At 33.4% G+C, this 15,323-nt stretch overlaps 1 protein-coding gene across 1 annotated transcript in view; it reads right to left on the bottom strand.

Annotated features, from left to right (window-relative positions):
• Positions 1-3,299: 3,299 nt before the first annotated feature.
• The window catches only part of MTBP (MDM2 binding protein), a 74,688-nt gene continuing 62,664 nt past the window's right edge, over positions 3,300-15,323 (bottom strand). Inside the window, exons 18-22 of the mRNA XM_011973002.1 lie at positions 10,119-10,385; positions 8,348-8,597; positions 7,639-7,752; positions 4,224-4,289; positions 3,300-3,642 (exon numbers count right to left, since the gene is read on the bottom strand). Coding sequence (XP_011828392.1) covers positions 3,604-3,642; positions 4,224-4,289; positions 7,639-7,752; positions 8,348-8,597; positions 10,119-10,385 — 736 coding nt within the window. The 3' untranslated portion in view covers positions 3,300-3,603. The remainder of the gene's footprint in view (positions 3,643-4,223; positions 4,290-7,638; positions 7,753-8,347; positions 8,598-10,118; positions 10,386-15,323) is intronic.

Below are 15,323 nucleotides of genomic sequence, written 5' to 3'. Positions count from 1 at the left end.
AGGAAGGAAGGAAGGAAGGAAGGAAGGGAGGGAGGGAGGGAGGCAGGGAGGGAGGGAGTCCAGGCAAGGCAGTGCTTGCCTATAATCCCAGCTACTCAGGAAGCTACTTGGGATTGTTTGAGCCAGGGAGGTCAAGGCTCCAGTGAGCTGTGATCCTGCCACTGCACTCCAGCCTCGGTAACAGAGCAAGACCCTCTTCCACCCCCACCCACAAATAAAAAGAGATTTCCAAATGCATCATATAGTTGCCAAGACATGGTATAGTCTGTTTCAAAATTGTATTCATTCTAGTTGGTGTTTAGAGGCATCTTATTATGGTTTTAATTTGCATTCCTTTGATGACTGATGATGTTGGGCATCTCTTCATGTGCTTATTGCCATTCCTATGTCCTGTTTTGTGAAATGTTTTTTTCAAATATTTTGCCCATTTTTAAAAAATTGGGTTATGTCTTATCGTTAAGCTGTAAGAGTGCTTCACATCATCTAGATAAATATCCTTTGTCAGATATATGCATTGCACATAATTTCTCCCAGTCTGTGGGTTACATTTTCACTCTCCTAGTGGTGCCTTTCCAAGAGCAGCTTTTAGATTTTGAAGTAAAATTTTTTTTTTTTAATTTTATGGTTTGTACTTTTTGTGTCCTTTCAAATAAATCCTTGTTTTATTCCAAGAGTGATGAAGATTTTTCTATGTTTTCTTCTATAGGTTTTATGGTTTTGGACTTTAAATATAAAATTATGATCCATATCATATGAATAGTTGCAAATGGTAGGAGGTTACGGTTGAAAGTAACTTATTTTTCCATATTGCTGGATATTCTCTTATTCAAGTTCAATTTTTTAAAAGACCTTTTTTCCTTCAATGAAAAGTTTGATATATAGGCATACCTATAAGTTTTTATTCTGTCCCACTGACCTATATGCTTATTCTAATTCCAATAGCAAATTGTCTTCATTACTGTAACTTTATAGTAAGTCTTGAAGCAAAGAAACAAGTCTCCCAACTTTGTTCTTTTGTTACAAAGTTATTTGGCTATGGTATGTCCTTTTAATAAGTGGTTACATCAATTTAGTTTTTTCATGTATACTTTTGCTTTTGATCAGGTTAACTGATATAATTTACATATGCTAAATTTCAAACAGCATTACAAAAGTTTATCCAGCATATTCACAAAAAGAAATATTTTAAATGGTATCGGGCTTACAGGTTATCTTCAAACTTGTTTTAATGTATATTATTAAGTACGGCAGAAAACCAGGATCCTTGGAAGAAAGGAATAAAAACAAAAAAATGGATACACCAATACTTGCAGAGATCCTATGTTTGGATAAGCAGTGTGGTTCAAGAAATACAAGTTCTCATTCTGGCTCTGTAGTTGCTGAGCTATGTGATCCTGGATATGACATTTAATCTTGCTATACTTCTGTTTCTTATCTATAAAATGGGAAATAGCTACCTAATATGGCTGCAATGAGATAATGTAAAATGATTAAGATAATGTCTGTCACATAGTGCTCAACAAATGTTAGCCATGATTATCATCTTTTCGTGATCCCTGTGAAGTCAGCATTATTTACCCCATTTTTAGAACAGCAAATTGAGGTTATGAGAGTTTTTCTTTCCTATGACTATTACTGTGTTCCTAGGAATATTTTCAAATTGCCTGATCTAATCCGTTGTACTTTAAAACCTACTGGCTCCTCTTATATTATACATGTTTATTAGTCTGACTAAATAAATTTATATTTTAAAAAGTGTATTGGTACAGCATTTTTTTCTTTTGAGATAGGGTCTCGATCTTTCTCATAGGCTGCAGTACAGTGGTGAAATCATGGCTCACTGTAGCCTCGACTTTCTAGGATCGAGCAATCCTCCCACTTCTGCCTCCTAAGTAGCTTAAGACCCCTCCTAAGTAGCTGCAGGTATGTGCCACCATGTGCAGCTAATTTATTCTTTTTAGAGATAGGGTTTCACTATGTTGCTCAGGCTGGTCTCGAACTCCTAGCCTCAAGCAATCCTCCTGCCTCAACCTCCCAAAGTGCTGGGATTACAAGTATGAGTTACTATGCCCAGCCATGGTACAACATTTCAAAAGACAATTTTGCTAACCTAATAGAATCTTCGAATATTGGCTCACTCTTGCAATTCCTATGATAGTGAAAAATTCAGACAAAAAGGAGCATTTCAAATCAGCAATTTCATGGAACCCTAGAAACGCTTCTTGAAAGCATTCACTTTGAATTCAACATAGGCAAGCAAAGCAGGTGATAAGCAAATTTCTTTAGTTGGAAGAAACTATAAAGACGGCAGATTTGATTACATTAAAAACTAAAAATTTCAGAATACTATAAACAAAAAGACAAAGGGCCAATATCCTTAATATATAAGAACATATATAAACAAGTAAGAAAAAGGCAAAAACAGTTCAAAATAAAAATGGGCAAAAGCTAGATATAAACAATTAGAGAGATGCCAACATGTTTAAAAAAAATTCACCCTTACTATTTTCAGTTTTCAAAAAAGGAAATGGGGACTCTGCTGGTGGGAGCACATATTGGTCTTTCAGGAGGGCAATTAAAAATATTTACAAAAGAGCTTAAGACCCACAAATTTCCCTCCTAAAAAAGCATACTAGGAAAATAGTGACATACTGGGAAGATTCATTAAAGTTTTACGTATTACAGGGAAAAACAGAATCTTTACGTCCAATAATGGGGGATTAAACAAACTGTGGCTCATTTGTATTAGGCAGTTATGAAAAAAATGACATAAATTCACAACATATTATGTGAAAAGCAGGTTATAAATTAATACACACACACAACACACATATGCATAACAACATATTATATGATTCCAATTTTGAAAATATTTAAAAAATAATTACATATATTTTTAAAATATAGCAGTTATATCTAGACAGTAGGGGGGAATGTTGGTAATTTTTTTTCATTCTTCTTTGTATTTTCTGCATTTTCCAAATTTTCTACCACGGGAAAAGATACTTTTTTCCCTGGGAGACTGTACTTAGTGTCATTTTCATTATGCCTTATTTTCACAATTTATCTTGTTTCTTAATTTGTGTTACCAAATAAACATTAATAGCCCAACAATGGTGGCTCCAGGACTGAGGCCTGTTTGGATTTTTTTTGCCAATACTCTCTAAATTGGGAGCAGTCCAATAAACTATGTTGTTGCAACACATGGGAAAAGCCATTGGCAGTATCTTACTTACATCTAAGAAATGCACAGCCTAACTGAGTACACCTAACAACAAAGACATGAATTCCAAAAAGTAAAAAAAAAAAAAATTGTTTATTGTAATAATTAAATAACTAAGAGTAAACATTTTAAAACATATAAAAATAACTTTAACATTAAAATATAGTAACACTGTACAAAATATGTATCTAATTAAAAATACATTTATGTAGCATCCCCAAAGCTATACAAATATAGAATATATATTCATGAAATGTTTAGAAATATAACATCTATTCTTTGAATAAAGTTTAAAATTTGTTTATAATTTTCAAACTTAAAAAAGTAGTAAATAATAGCTCCATCCAATTTATAATTGTCTTAAAGAGAATGATTCTGTATCATTTCTTGCTTCTCTTTTCTAATACCCATTCAATCACCTAGGAGGAGAAAAATATGATTATAGTAGATTTCTATTGAAAACACAAGTAATAGAAAAATACACTGTCAAAACTTCAGAAGAACATGGTAGAAAAGTTAAAATAAAAAGGAAGATATTGAAATCTTATACTAAAAAACACATTTTATTTTGTAATGGAAGAACATTTTTGTTGCACTTCCAATACTGAGTATAATATTGTCCTCACTGGATGAAATGAAGATTCTGCTCCATTTTCTCACCTTTATATGAAAATATGTTTCAAATGGTCAATCAAATAAACTAAACTTTGAAAATAGCTAACCAAAAATGGATTGGTTTTTCCAGCACGTCAGAAAATTTATTTTTTCTTTTGCTTTCTTAGCATCACTTTGGAAACTCTTTTGTTGACAGACTAACCTATTAAATACTATAAAATACTCAGCCTATATAAGCCTATTATTAAGTTTCTTAAAGAGTTTTCATAGGGACAGAGTTGAAAAAGACCAGTAACTAATTATTGCTGCATATATAATGGCATCAGAGCAACCCTGAAATAAAATACCAATTTAATTGAATATAGCTTCTTGGGAATAACTTTACCTGTAGAGCATTGTTGTTTGCTGTTTTCTTCATTTCTTCAAATAGACCCCTTGAAGTTTTAAGATCCTAAACATAATAAAATACAGCATTTTACAATATGCACATTAAATTACAAAGAACAACTCATTATTATTCAATACACTTGAGATTATCCTAAATCATTCTACAAGTATCAATGTGATTAGGGACAGACTACAAAAAAAAAAAAAATCTAAGTACTAGGTTATAATTTAGTTCCATTCTGAAATATCAAAATACTCTAACCAAAATACATACACCTGTACGTAAGTCCATCTCACTCTCATCTCCTATTCCCAATAGAACTGACCTAAAATAACTCCCACCCTCCACCGTGAGCATCCACTAATGCTGCATTACTCAAGAAACAAACATATGGTTTGTATTTATTTATCAGGTAAAAGATATTTTTTCTTCATTTTGGCTATTTGACTCCATCATAAAGAGGAATGACATACAAAAGGAAACTGATGTCTCACTTTTAAAAATTTAGTGGTTATATCAAATTACAAAGTAAAAGAAACTGAACTGTATTTAAAAAGATAAGAAGCAGTTATCTGTTGTACTTCCAAGTTACGCTCCATAAAGGCAGCCACTTTCAATTCTTTCAGGTTTTTCCCTTATTTATACCTTAATGTTTCTAACTACTATGCTTATGTTGCTACTTGGTGATTAAACACTTTTAGACAGAGACTACTGATGTTAGGGAGAACAGTCATGGATTCAGGTCTCGTACACAAAACCTTCCTACTCTTCCTTTCAAGAACAGTTGTATCGCAATTTCTGATGAGTAAATAGGCAGTGTTTGTGCTATTGTATCTATGTAAATACTTTCAATTGTGTGCTAATTAATGTATTATGGTTATAATTTATCTTTCTTCCAATATTCTATTTATCCTGTTAACTACTGTTAGCTTTTTCATTTGCTCAGCTTTCCATGTATATAATTCTGTATTTTCCGTCCCTAAATACTGGCAATAAATGGGCTAAATGTACAGCAAAGTTTTTTCAAGCCCTGAAGTATATGGGATAATCTCTCAGTTCAGCTTCCTTTCTGCTTTTGGTCTTTTTAATTAAATTTTTTAAACCTGGAGATCTTTCTCCCATAGCCTCCTCTAATTTGTTCTAGTTGCTGCCTAGGCCTGGTACTATCAGGACTTGTCTTTTCCATTTTAGATTAGTTTTTGTGTTGTTTCGTGATTTAGTCCCTTGTTCTGCTGAACTTCATCGTCTAGCAGATTCCTCAAAAGGGTAAAACAAATTCTTTTTCAGATATTCCATATTTCAGTGGATCTTCATTAAATCCTCGTATCGGACTGCATTCCAGACTGGGTATAGAATACTAGGTAAGTCGCTTTCCCTCAGAAGTTTCTTTTCTTTTTTCTTTTTTTAATTCTAGAAATACACATCCCTCAGAATTTGAAGATACTTTTCTACTATCCTCTAGCATACAGTGTTACTGTGGAGAAGTCCAATGCCATTCTGATTATTGATTCGCTATATATAAACTAGATTATCTCCTGGCAAGCTTTTAGAAAATGTTCTCTCCGTGCTAAGAAGTGTGAAATTCCACAACTATGTAACTAGCTGAAGAATTTTCATTCATTGGTTTGGACAAGCTAGGAGGCTTGTGTCCAGTCCTGGAAAAGTTTGTTACATTTTTGAACAAGTTTCTCTCTTCTAAACTTTGGGAATAAAGTAGAGAAGATTGTTCAAAAAATGTAAAATTCATATTATTAGCATTTTGGATCTTCTGTATTAATCCTCCAATTTTCTTGTCCTGGATTCAATGTTTTTGTCATTTGATTCTAATTTCCGGTAAATTTTTTTCATCTCAACTGTTCAGCCTTTCCATTTAACTGATTTTATCATATTATTAATTTTACAGAGCTTTCATGTTTTATGCTTTTTTTGGAAACAGCATCCTGTTCTCGTTTTATGGATGCGATTACCTTCTTTCTATGAGAATTATAGTTTTTATGAAGTTTTCTTCAACTTCCTGCTTCTTCAGAGTTCCCTTTATTCCTTTATGTTTTGGCATCAATTGTGTTAGAAGCTTTCCTCGAAGCCTCTAAGGAAGCTGTCCTCAAAGGACAGCTTCTAGTGTCCTCTAGTCATATTGTGGCTGTCTAGTCATATTTAAAAGTGAGACACTAAAAATCTGACTGGAAGTTCTGTGCAGAGATTGTCACTGGTTTCTTTTCAAGGTAGAGTGACAAGATGGCCATTTGGCTTTTCCACTGCAGCTTCCAGTATTTTCCCCAGTGACTATTTCCTGCACTGTCCCTGAGGTGGCTTGAAAAACCTATGCATGATAGACCTTGTAGTTAACATTGTGGGAGAAGGGCATGCCAAGCAAGTTGGACAATCCCCAGGTCACTTTGTAGACAGATCTTTATTTAACTCCCTTGCTTTCTATGTGGACCCTTGCCCCTGCTTTCCATGATACCTGGTGTCTTCAAATCGTGAGCACCTCAGGTTCTGTGGAATTAACATGCTTCTCACTAGTATTCCACTAGGCACTCAATTAGATTGTAACTCCTTTCACTTTCTTACACCACGCTTCCATGTGCTTTTTTGTTATTGTTCAACATGTATTAAAAACATTTCTAGTTTTTTCTTGTCCTTTCTCTTGGATATGTGATAAATCTGCAGTTTTAACCAGAAACCCACAGATAACTCAGGTCAGAAACTCTTAAGGCTGGACATAATCTAATATCGTCTAAGTTTTAGAAAATCATCATCTGAGTGGTTGATGTGTCCAATGTCTTACAATTAGCTGATAATGGATCCAAAATTGGAAACTGGGTGTTTTGATATTTAGTCCAGTAGCCTTTTTACTACACAGTCATCCCTTTTGTCTCTGCGAAGGACTGATTCCATGATTCCACTGAGAATACCAAAATCTGCCGATAGTCAAGTCCCTTATATAAAATGGTGTAGCATTTGCATATAACCTATACACATTTTCCCATATACATTTTAAAAAATCTGGACATGTTCAGTACAGATGCAACATCCTTTTCTTTTTCCAGAACATTTTCAATTTGCAGTTAATCCATGGATATGGAACACATGGATATAGAACCCACAGATATGGAGGGCCAATTATATTAAAAAATTAATAATTAAACATATTTTGAAGCTTATTACCTATAAGTCAAACACATGTTAGGGGAAACAGGATATTGGTTAAAATGTAGCTTTCTATATATGAGAACTCAAATCAAAACAAATATAAAGTATTTTGGCTTCATTTCTTCTATCTCCATCATTTAATAAATCTGGCAGCAAGAATATGCTCTCAGTATAAAAAATACTCAAACTTTTTTTTTATGTCAAACAGGAACATTAGAACATGAACTAAATTTTGCCATTAGTAGAGAAGATACTGTACCTTTAGATAGAACTTAGAGATTTCAAAGAGACGCTGGCTGCATGCAGTGAAACATTCATGGGTCTCGGTAATACTGTGTTTCTTCAGGGTTTCAGTAACTACTTCTTTCAGTATCTTGAACAGAACATAACATATGACTAATATTTCTTAGAAAAGCAACAAACCTATTATTTCAGCTTTAGAGTTCAATCCTGTGAATTACACAATCATTTTGCTGTGCTAAAAGACAGACATGTTCATTAAGACAAAATGAGAAAAAAAGATATCTAACATTTACATGGTCAGAAGTGTCACAGGAATAAAATGTTAGCAGGAAATGACTAGAGTGTCTTAAGAAACGAACTCAAATCATGAGTTCTGAATTGATATCCGAGTGTTAAAGTTACACACAGCAGGGATATGTAAGCGTATATTTATTTTTTATTATGGAAAATTTCAAGCATAGAAAAGTAGAGAATATTTGACACACAGAGAATATTTTATAACAAACTTCTATCTTGATATATCTTTTAACCAGCTTCAAGTATGATTAATCTGTAGCTAATCTTGTTTCATTTATATCCCCACCTATTTTCCTATCATCCTTCTTACACCAGTGAATTCTAGACATCGTTTCATTTCATTCATAAATTTTTTTAGACATATATTTTAATCAAATTCAGAAAGACTTCCCATGTAGAACTAAGAAAAATGGGAAATAAATCTTTACCCGTGTGTGTTTCTGTGATCTTGATTCCTTAATTTGCCTTGATGTTTTTGATTCATGCACACTTTTTTGACCTGAACTGGTCTTCATAGCAAGTTTTGGAGTTTCACAGCTAGGAACTGGAACCAATGGACAAGTCACTGGTAAGGACCGCTCTGTTTGTGGCTTTCTGGTTGTCACATGATGATGATGGTGATTACTGTTACCACTTGTCTGAGAAAGAAGAGACTCTGAACTTTCAGATTTCACAAGTCTACAGTAGGGGAAAAAAATCAAGAACGTAGATTAAGCAAATCAACATCGAAGTTCACTTTCTGTCTTAAATGTTACCACTATATCCATTATGACATAAATTCAAGAAAAGCAAATAAAGTTTATTGCTATTACTGCCTTAAGTAAGCAATAAACATCACATTATAAAGTTGTTCCTTAGTTCTTTAGATGAGTAACTAAAACATAGAAGGTAATGAATAGCAAACTAGGATTTTGGCTAATAGAGAAAGTAAATATAAGTAACTAGCTAGCTAGCTAGCTAGCTATACTCTCTCTCATCCTCTAATTTACAATTTCTCAAATAAATCAGCTATGCATGCCGAGAGTGCTGCTATTTATAGATGTAATACTAATCTGTTAAATACTTATACTTTTCTGTTAAGATAATTTGAACAGAAACACCACAACCTGTATCTTCCTATACCCATAGAACTCCCTTGCAAAATAAGTAATAGTGTTAAAACAAATACAAATAAACTATAAAACTGGCTCATACTTCAATCTTCCTAAAATGTTTACATTTGTTCCCGACAAGACCCAAATTTTTATCTTTACAAGATAGGGTCTTATAGCCCTCAGTTCTGCTGACCCAGAGGCCACAGTGTACTTTCCTTTTAAGAACACATATATTTTTATTAGACACAGGTCAGAAATAAGAAATACGGCTATAAATATAGTACCCCAAATGTTACTGTTGCTCTTTAGTTTTATCAGGTATAAAAAGTACCACGAATTTATAAAGTCCTCATAAAAACGACTGAGTTCTTCCATATCAGGGTAACAGTATTCTAACTTTTTAAACTATTCAAAAAAAGATCTGAAAGTTATATTTTCATATAGTTCATACTTTTTGCAAGGTTTAATTAAATACAATAAGAATTCAAGCCTTGCTTTAGATGCCAAGAACCTAAGTTTGACAAAGGTTCTAAAAATAACATCAATTCAATAGAAATTAGTGTTCACTACATAAACTTCTAACTTCTGTTCAAGTATCTGGACATTTTATTTCGTTACAAAAAAAAAACGCATCCAGAAAAGTTTCATATATTATATCATTATGTAGAGTTTAAAGCTATATTTTATATGTAACAGGTGTTTTAAAAATGGTACCTCATGGAATCTCTTGCTTGCTCAAGGGAACAATGCAGGCAGGAATCTGAGGGAAAAGGCAAGGAAGAGCTAACGGGAGAACTCCCATCCCCAGTCTCTTCAACAGACCAGCTCAGCAGCTTAATCTATGGGGTGAAATCTCCACTGTTCCACAGCTTAAAAGCTTTACAATCCATTGTGCTCATGGACTGTATATCAGCATATAAAGCAAGAAACTGTGTTTTTTTTTCTAAATCATTTTTTGTAACTTATAAGCAAAATCATCAACAGCTCATAAAATAAACTTCTTGCCATGAAGAAATTAATCTGAAAGACTAATATAAAATAAAAATCTTCTAGAGACTAAAATACTTTCTGTTGAGATACTATTTATGTGCATGTAATATAACACCTTTTTCTGGGATAAAGGCAATTCAGATCTTTAGATCTCCGTTTCAATCGGGATACTTCAGTTCGAAGTTCATTTTGTAAAACTTCTCCATCAGGGACACTTCCAGGTTCTGATGAAACTGCAGGAGATGGAAGAGGGCTCAACACAGTAGGTACTGGAAAACTTTCTCTGGTGCAGGTGGTTTGAGTTTCATAACGAATAAGACGAGACTGAAGTTCAGAAAATCCTCCATCTCTTTCCAAAGCTTTTCGGTCGTCCAAGCAATATCTAAAATGAGTGAAAGAGCATTAAAATGTAAACCTCCATGAGAGCAACAGACTTTCCCCTTTCAATTAGAAAATAGCAGGACATTTACTTTGAGAGTTCTTGATTAATTTCCTAATAATTGCTGGAAGGTTGACTGGCTGGCCTATTTCCCTCCCAAGTTCAGTTTTCTTCTAGTTTGCTATATGACATGGCAAAAGATTAAAAAATGTGAAGTACAATCTGATTTCTCTTTCACTTGTGTTTCTGGGCAACAGATTAAGTAATTCCTTTGGCTTATTTTCAAAATAATACAGTTGCTGTTTTAATGCTTTTTAAAACTCTACCAACCTCTGATGTCTCAGCATGGCTGATACATGACAACATGAACTGCTGTCTTCTGTTAGAAAGGGCAAGTTTATTCTCAACACAAAGATTAAAAGGGTATAAAGGCATTCTAAACTGGCTCACCAAACAGCTTAGAACATTTCAAATTTTTTCGTTGAAACTCAGTTCCCACCTTATTAACTGATTGACAGATTTTCCTTCAAACACTTCGGCTGTCTGTGCATGTGGTTTCTAGCTGAATCTGATTCAGGGCATCAATGAAATGTTAGCTCAGTGAATGCTTCTGGACTCAAAGAAATTCTAGGTTGTTAAGTACAACAAACAAGGATATCAGGAAGATCACCTAGGAGCTGTGTGACCTTGGAAAACTCTTCACTTTCTTCCCTTTCTACAACTGCATTTAAAAAACACAAATGGCTTCACATATGTGATGGCAGCACTGTACAAATTAAAACCTTTCTCTGTGATCTGTCATTTTTACCTGCAAAAGTCTAAGATACTGCCTAAAATCAGATTTTTGTATCCAAAAGATTTTAGTTCAACTCCCAAAGAGTGTATCATTTCCTGAACATCTGACTGCTTGATGGAGGTTTTAAGAACCTTATCTTTCCCTTGTGACACTTACGTATTTGATACAGACACACTCCATGGATTTAAATCCAGGCTCCTCTACTTATTAGCTGTGTGAACTTGGCTAAATTACTTAACTTTATCTATGATTCTGTTGCTTCATCTGCAAAATGAGAATTATAGTATTTATCTGAAAAAGCTATTGTGATAATTCCTTGAATTGTATACATAAACACAGAATCAGTGCCTGAAACATGCAAGCAGGGCAGTCAAGAAATGTATGCTACTATTATTGTTATCATCATCATTAGATTTATTTTCTAGCACAGTAAAGCTGGCAGTATGCTGATAATACGTAGCACAGTCAGAATGTAAACCCAGGTTGGTGACTTCAGAGCCTGACTTTAACCATTTTAGTATACTATCTCTATGTAAAGTGTAAGAATCATCTTACTCATGTTCAACACATGGCTGAGCATTAGAACCATCTGAAGAGCTTTTAAGAAATACCATGTGCTCATTGTTTCTGATTTAATTGGTTTAGGGTAATACTCAGTTACCAACAGTTTTAAAAATCTGCCTGGGTGATTCTTAAAAAAACTACTTAAATCCATAGAAACAGAGTAGAATAGTGGTTATGGGGATGGGGAAGGTTATGGAAAGATGTAGATTAAAGGGTACAAAGTTGCAGAGTTATATAGGATGAATAAATCTAGAAATCTAGTGTGCAGTATAAGGACTATAGTTAATCATATGTACTGTATATTGAAAATTTGCTAAGAGAGCAGACTTTGGGTGCTCTCAGCACACAAGAGGTAACTATGTGAGACGATGGTTATGTTAATTTGCTTGGCTACAGTGATCATTTCACTATGCATACACACATCAAAACATCTTATTATATTAAAATATTAAAAATATACACTTTTTAAAAATCCTACCTAGATGATTCTAAAGTATAACTAGGACTGAAAAATCTCTGATCTACTCAAACAGTGTAATTTAACAGGTGACAAAACTGAACTCTAAATCCAAATGTGAGTTGGTAGCAGAGCAGGGAGTAGAACCTAGGTCTCTGGCATCTCTCTAGCTAATATTCTTTCTCTAGTCTGTTGTTTAAGAAACGTATTTCATTAAAAATCAGAAGCAACCCTAAGGGTTACTGATGAGTCCTACTTCTATCATGGGTAATTGGTAGAATCTAGAGTAAAATTAGAACCATGAATTTCAAGAGTCTGGTAAGAGGCAATATAATGCCTGATAAGCTTGAGTACAGAAAATTTTTGAGAGAAAAGATGCATATTTTGATTATAAGATGAATATTTCTTTCCACCGTAAGATTTTATTTCTAAGATACAGATTTTTTTTCTTCCAGTTTTAACATCTCTTGATCACAGCTGTTCATAATGTCATAGCTTCAACTGAATTATGCACATTGTACATCTTGATGTTAATTGCCATTTAAAATATCTTTAGATTATACTATGATTTGTTATTGGAACAAAAATTTACTTTGTAAATTAGAGAAAAGAAACAGTGAGGCAGGAGGCAGGGTGTATATTTGATATTAGTGAAGTCAAAATTTATTGTTGGATGAATGACTACAATCCCATATTTTCTTATAAAACAATAAGCAAATGCTTTATGGGTCCTAACAAAGAAAAATACCCACAAGACGATGAAGCTGTTTTTGTTTTGTAAATAAGAAATAGACAAAATACTGCCCATCACACACTAACCAATACCAATGAAGGCAGGAGAAACTGACAAATCTCTTGGAATAGATGAAGGAAATTTCAAAGCAATGAGAGCCTGGTGTGATCAAATGATTGTCAGAGTATGACAGCAGAGTTTAATTTGCTGTTCAATAAAACAGTGCATTTTATAATTAATGGAATGTTAAATTCCAGGATAGGGTAAATAAGTGAAAAAACAAGCCAACAGTGGTTAATATTTTATTTTGCCTTAAAAAACATTGTTTTGCTCCCATGCAATTAACACATTTTTTCCAAATATTCCTTTGTATCAGAGAAGGAGCTCCAGGGTTCTAAAGGCCCACAACAACATAAGAGAACTTTCTTTGTAGTTTCATGTTTACTTTAAAATGTTACTTGAATTTGTTTCTACTCCATAATCTGTGCTGAACATAAATCGGCTCTCATACTACACACCCAAACCTTCTTGAAAAAGACGTATTTCGGAATTCATGGTCCTCACCTCCTACAACTTTGTCAGCCTAGTCTCAATGTCCCCAGTTTAATGAGCATAAATTTACAGTAAAAAAAAGTGAGTCACAGATAGATTTGTTTGTTTATGGGAGTAGGTAGATAGTGGAGAAGAGAATTACTTTTTACAGTGAATCAGAATTTCATAACATTGAATGTGTATAAGTTAATAAAGCTCTGTGTAGATTTAAGCCCATCAGGGCACAGTACTCAAATAAGTCTTAATTTAATATTTTGATAGATGATCATGAAGAACATATCCTTGAAAAATTTTATAAATTTGTATATACCAAGACTTTTCTATAGTAAATTAAAAACAGCAGGAAAAAAAGAGTAGAGAGATGGAGATGCAGAATAAACAAAACTAAATTAAAATTTTAGGAAAAATAATCTAAATAAGATTATATGATGGACACTTTAGTCAGCAGTTAAAATGTAATTATTGTAGCTTATTTTACTCAAATCAGTGCTTCAGTGTGTTTGTAGGGCCGAAGAAGTGAAAAACAGATGTGTCCTGGGGTATTCTGGCCATGTAGCAAAGCGAATGTTAATACTAGTACATTTTCTCAACAGTGAACACTACTTTTCATAATAATATAAACACTGTTGACTGGTTTCAACTTTCACATTCAAATTAAATACAAAACAACTAAAATTTTTAATTAGTTTCCTTTCATAGATTAGGAGGTCCTAATATTCTTATCAAAGTGGGGGAGATACTGCTGTATAGCTGATGGAATAAGAAGGAGAAGTTTAAGTATATACATATTTAAAAACATGAAAGTAAATAGCGGAGAGCTCAAATTGAGAAGAACCAAATCTTCATAGTAGAGTCAATATTTTATATTGTAACAGTTAAAAATATTGACATAAGGATATTTTTAAAAATGAGAGATAACCACCAAGGAAACTAAATCAAACAAATAAAATATTTTTTTTTCTAAAAACTGGGACTGCAGGTAGGTAGTAATAAGGAAAGGAATTGTTGGTTTTCCTTATAAACTTTTCTGTAATGTTTAATTTCTAGGTCTTTAATAAAATCAAAAGGAGGAACACAGAAAAATATATCCTATTAATCAAATGTTTATATAGTAGAACAAGATGTTCCCACTTACATTTAATAAACTTAGTATAAATGAAAAGTAAAATTTTGGGCCGGGTGTGGTGGCTCAAGCCTGTAATCCCAGCACCTTCTAGGGCCAAGGCAGGTGGATCACTTGAGGCTAGGAGTTCAAGATCACCTAGCCAACATGGCTAAATCTTGTCTCTACTAAAAATACGAAAATTAGCCAGGCATGGTGGTGCATGCCTGTAATCCCAGTTACTCGGGAGGCTGAGGCATGAGAATCACTTGAACCCAGGAAACGGAGGTTGCAGTGAGCCAAGATTGTGCCACTGCACTCCAGCCTGGGCGAAAAAGTGAGATTGTGTCTGAAAAAGAAAAAAGAAAAGTAAAATTGTGTAATCAAAGCACAGAAGGATATATGGCTAAAAACATAGTTTAAGTAAAAGCTTAAGCTAAATTTAAGGCTATTTGGGAAACATCCCTACCTTTTTCATGTTAAAGGGAGAACAGTAATCCTCTCAAACAAGGAATCCTTTAGTCAAATACCAGAACTAAAAAGATGGATCAGGTGGCATTTCTTATCTTTTTATAATTTAGTAGTTATCTCTGAGTTGCCTATCTGTTCACAAAACAATTTAAAAATCTTATCTTACCATTTAGATTCAAATCAGCATTTCATAAAGGACTTCTTTTAGAAATAATTCATTACTGAATGTTATACTTCATATTGCTAATTTCAAAGTCTTCAAATTC

This window comes from Mandrillus leucophaeus, unplaced genomic scaffold (genome assembly GCF_000951045.1).
Source record: "Mandrillus leucophaeus isolate KB7577 unplaced genomic scaffold, Mleu.le_1.0 Scaffold133, whole genome shotgun sequence".
Taxonomy (NCBI): Eukaryota; Metazoa; Chordata; class Mammalia; order Primates; family Cercopithecidae; genus Mandrillus; species Mandrillus leucophaeus.
The sequence above is the reverse complement of the archived record's forward strand: the minus strand, read 5'-3'. Positions and strand labels throughout refer to the sequence as shown.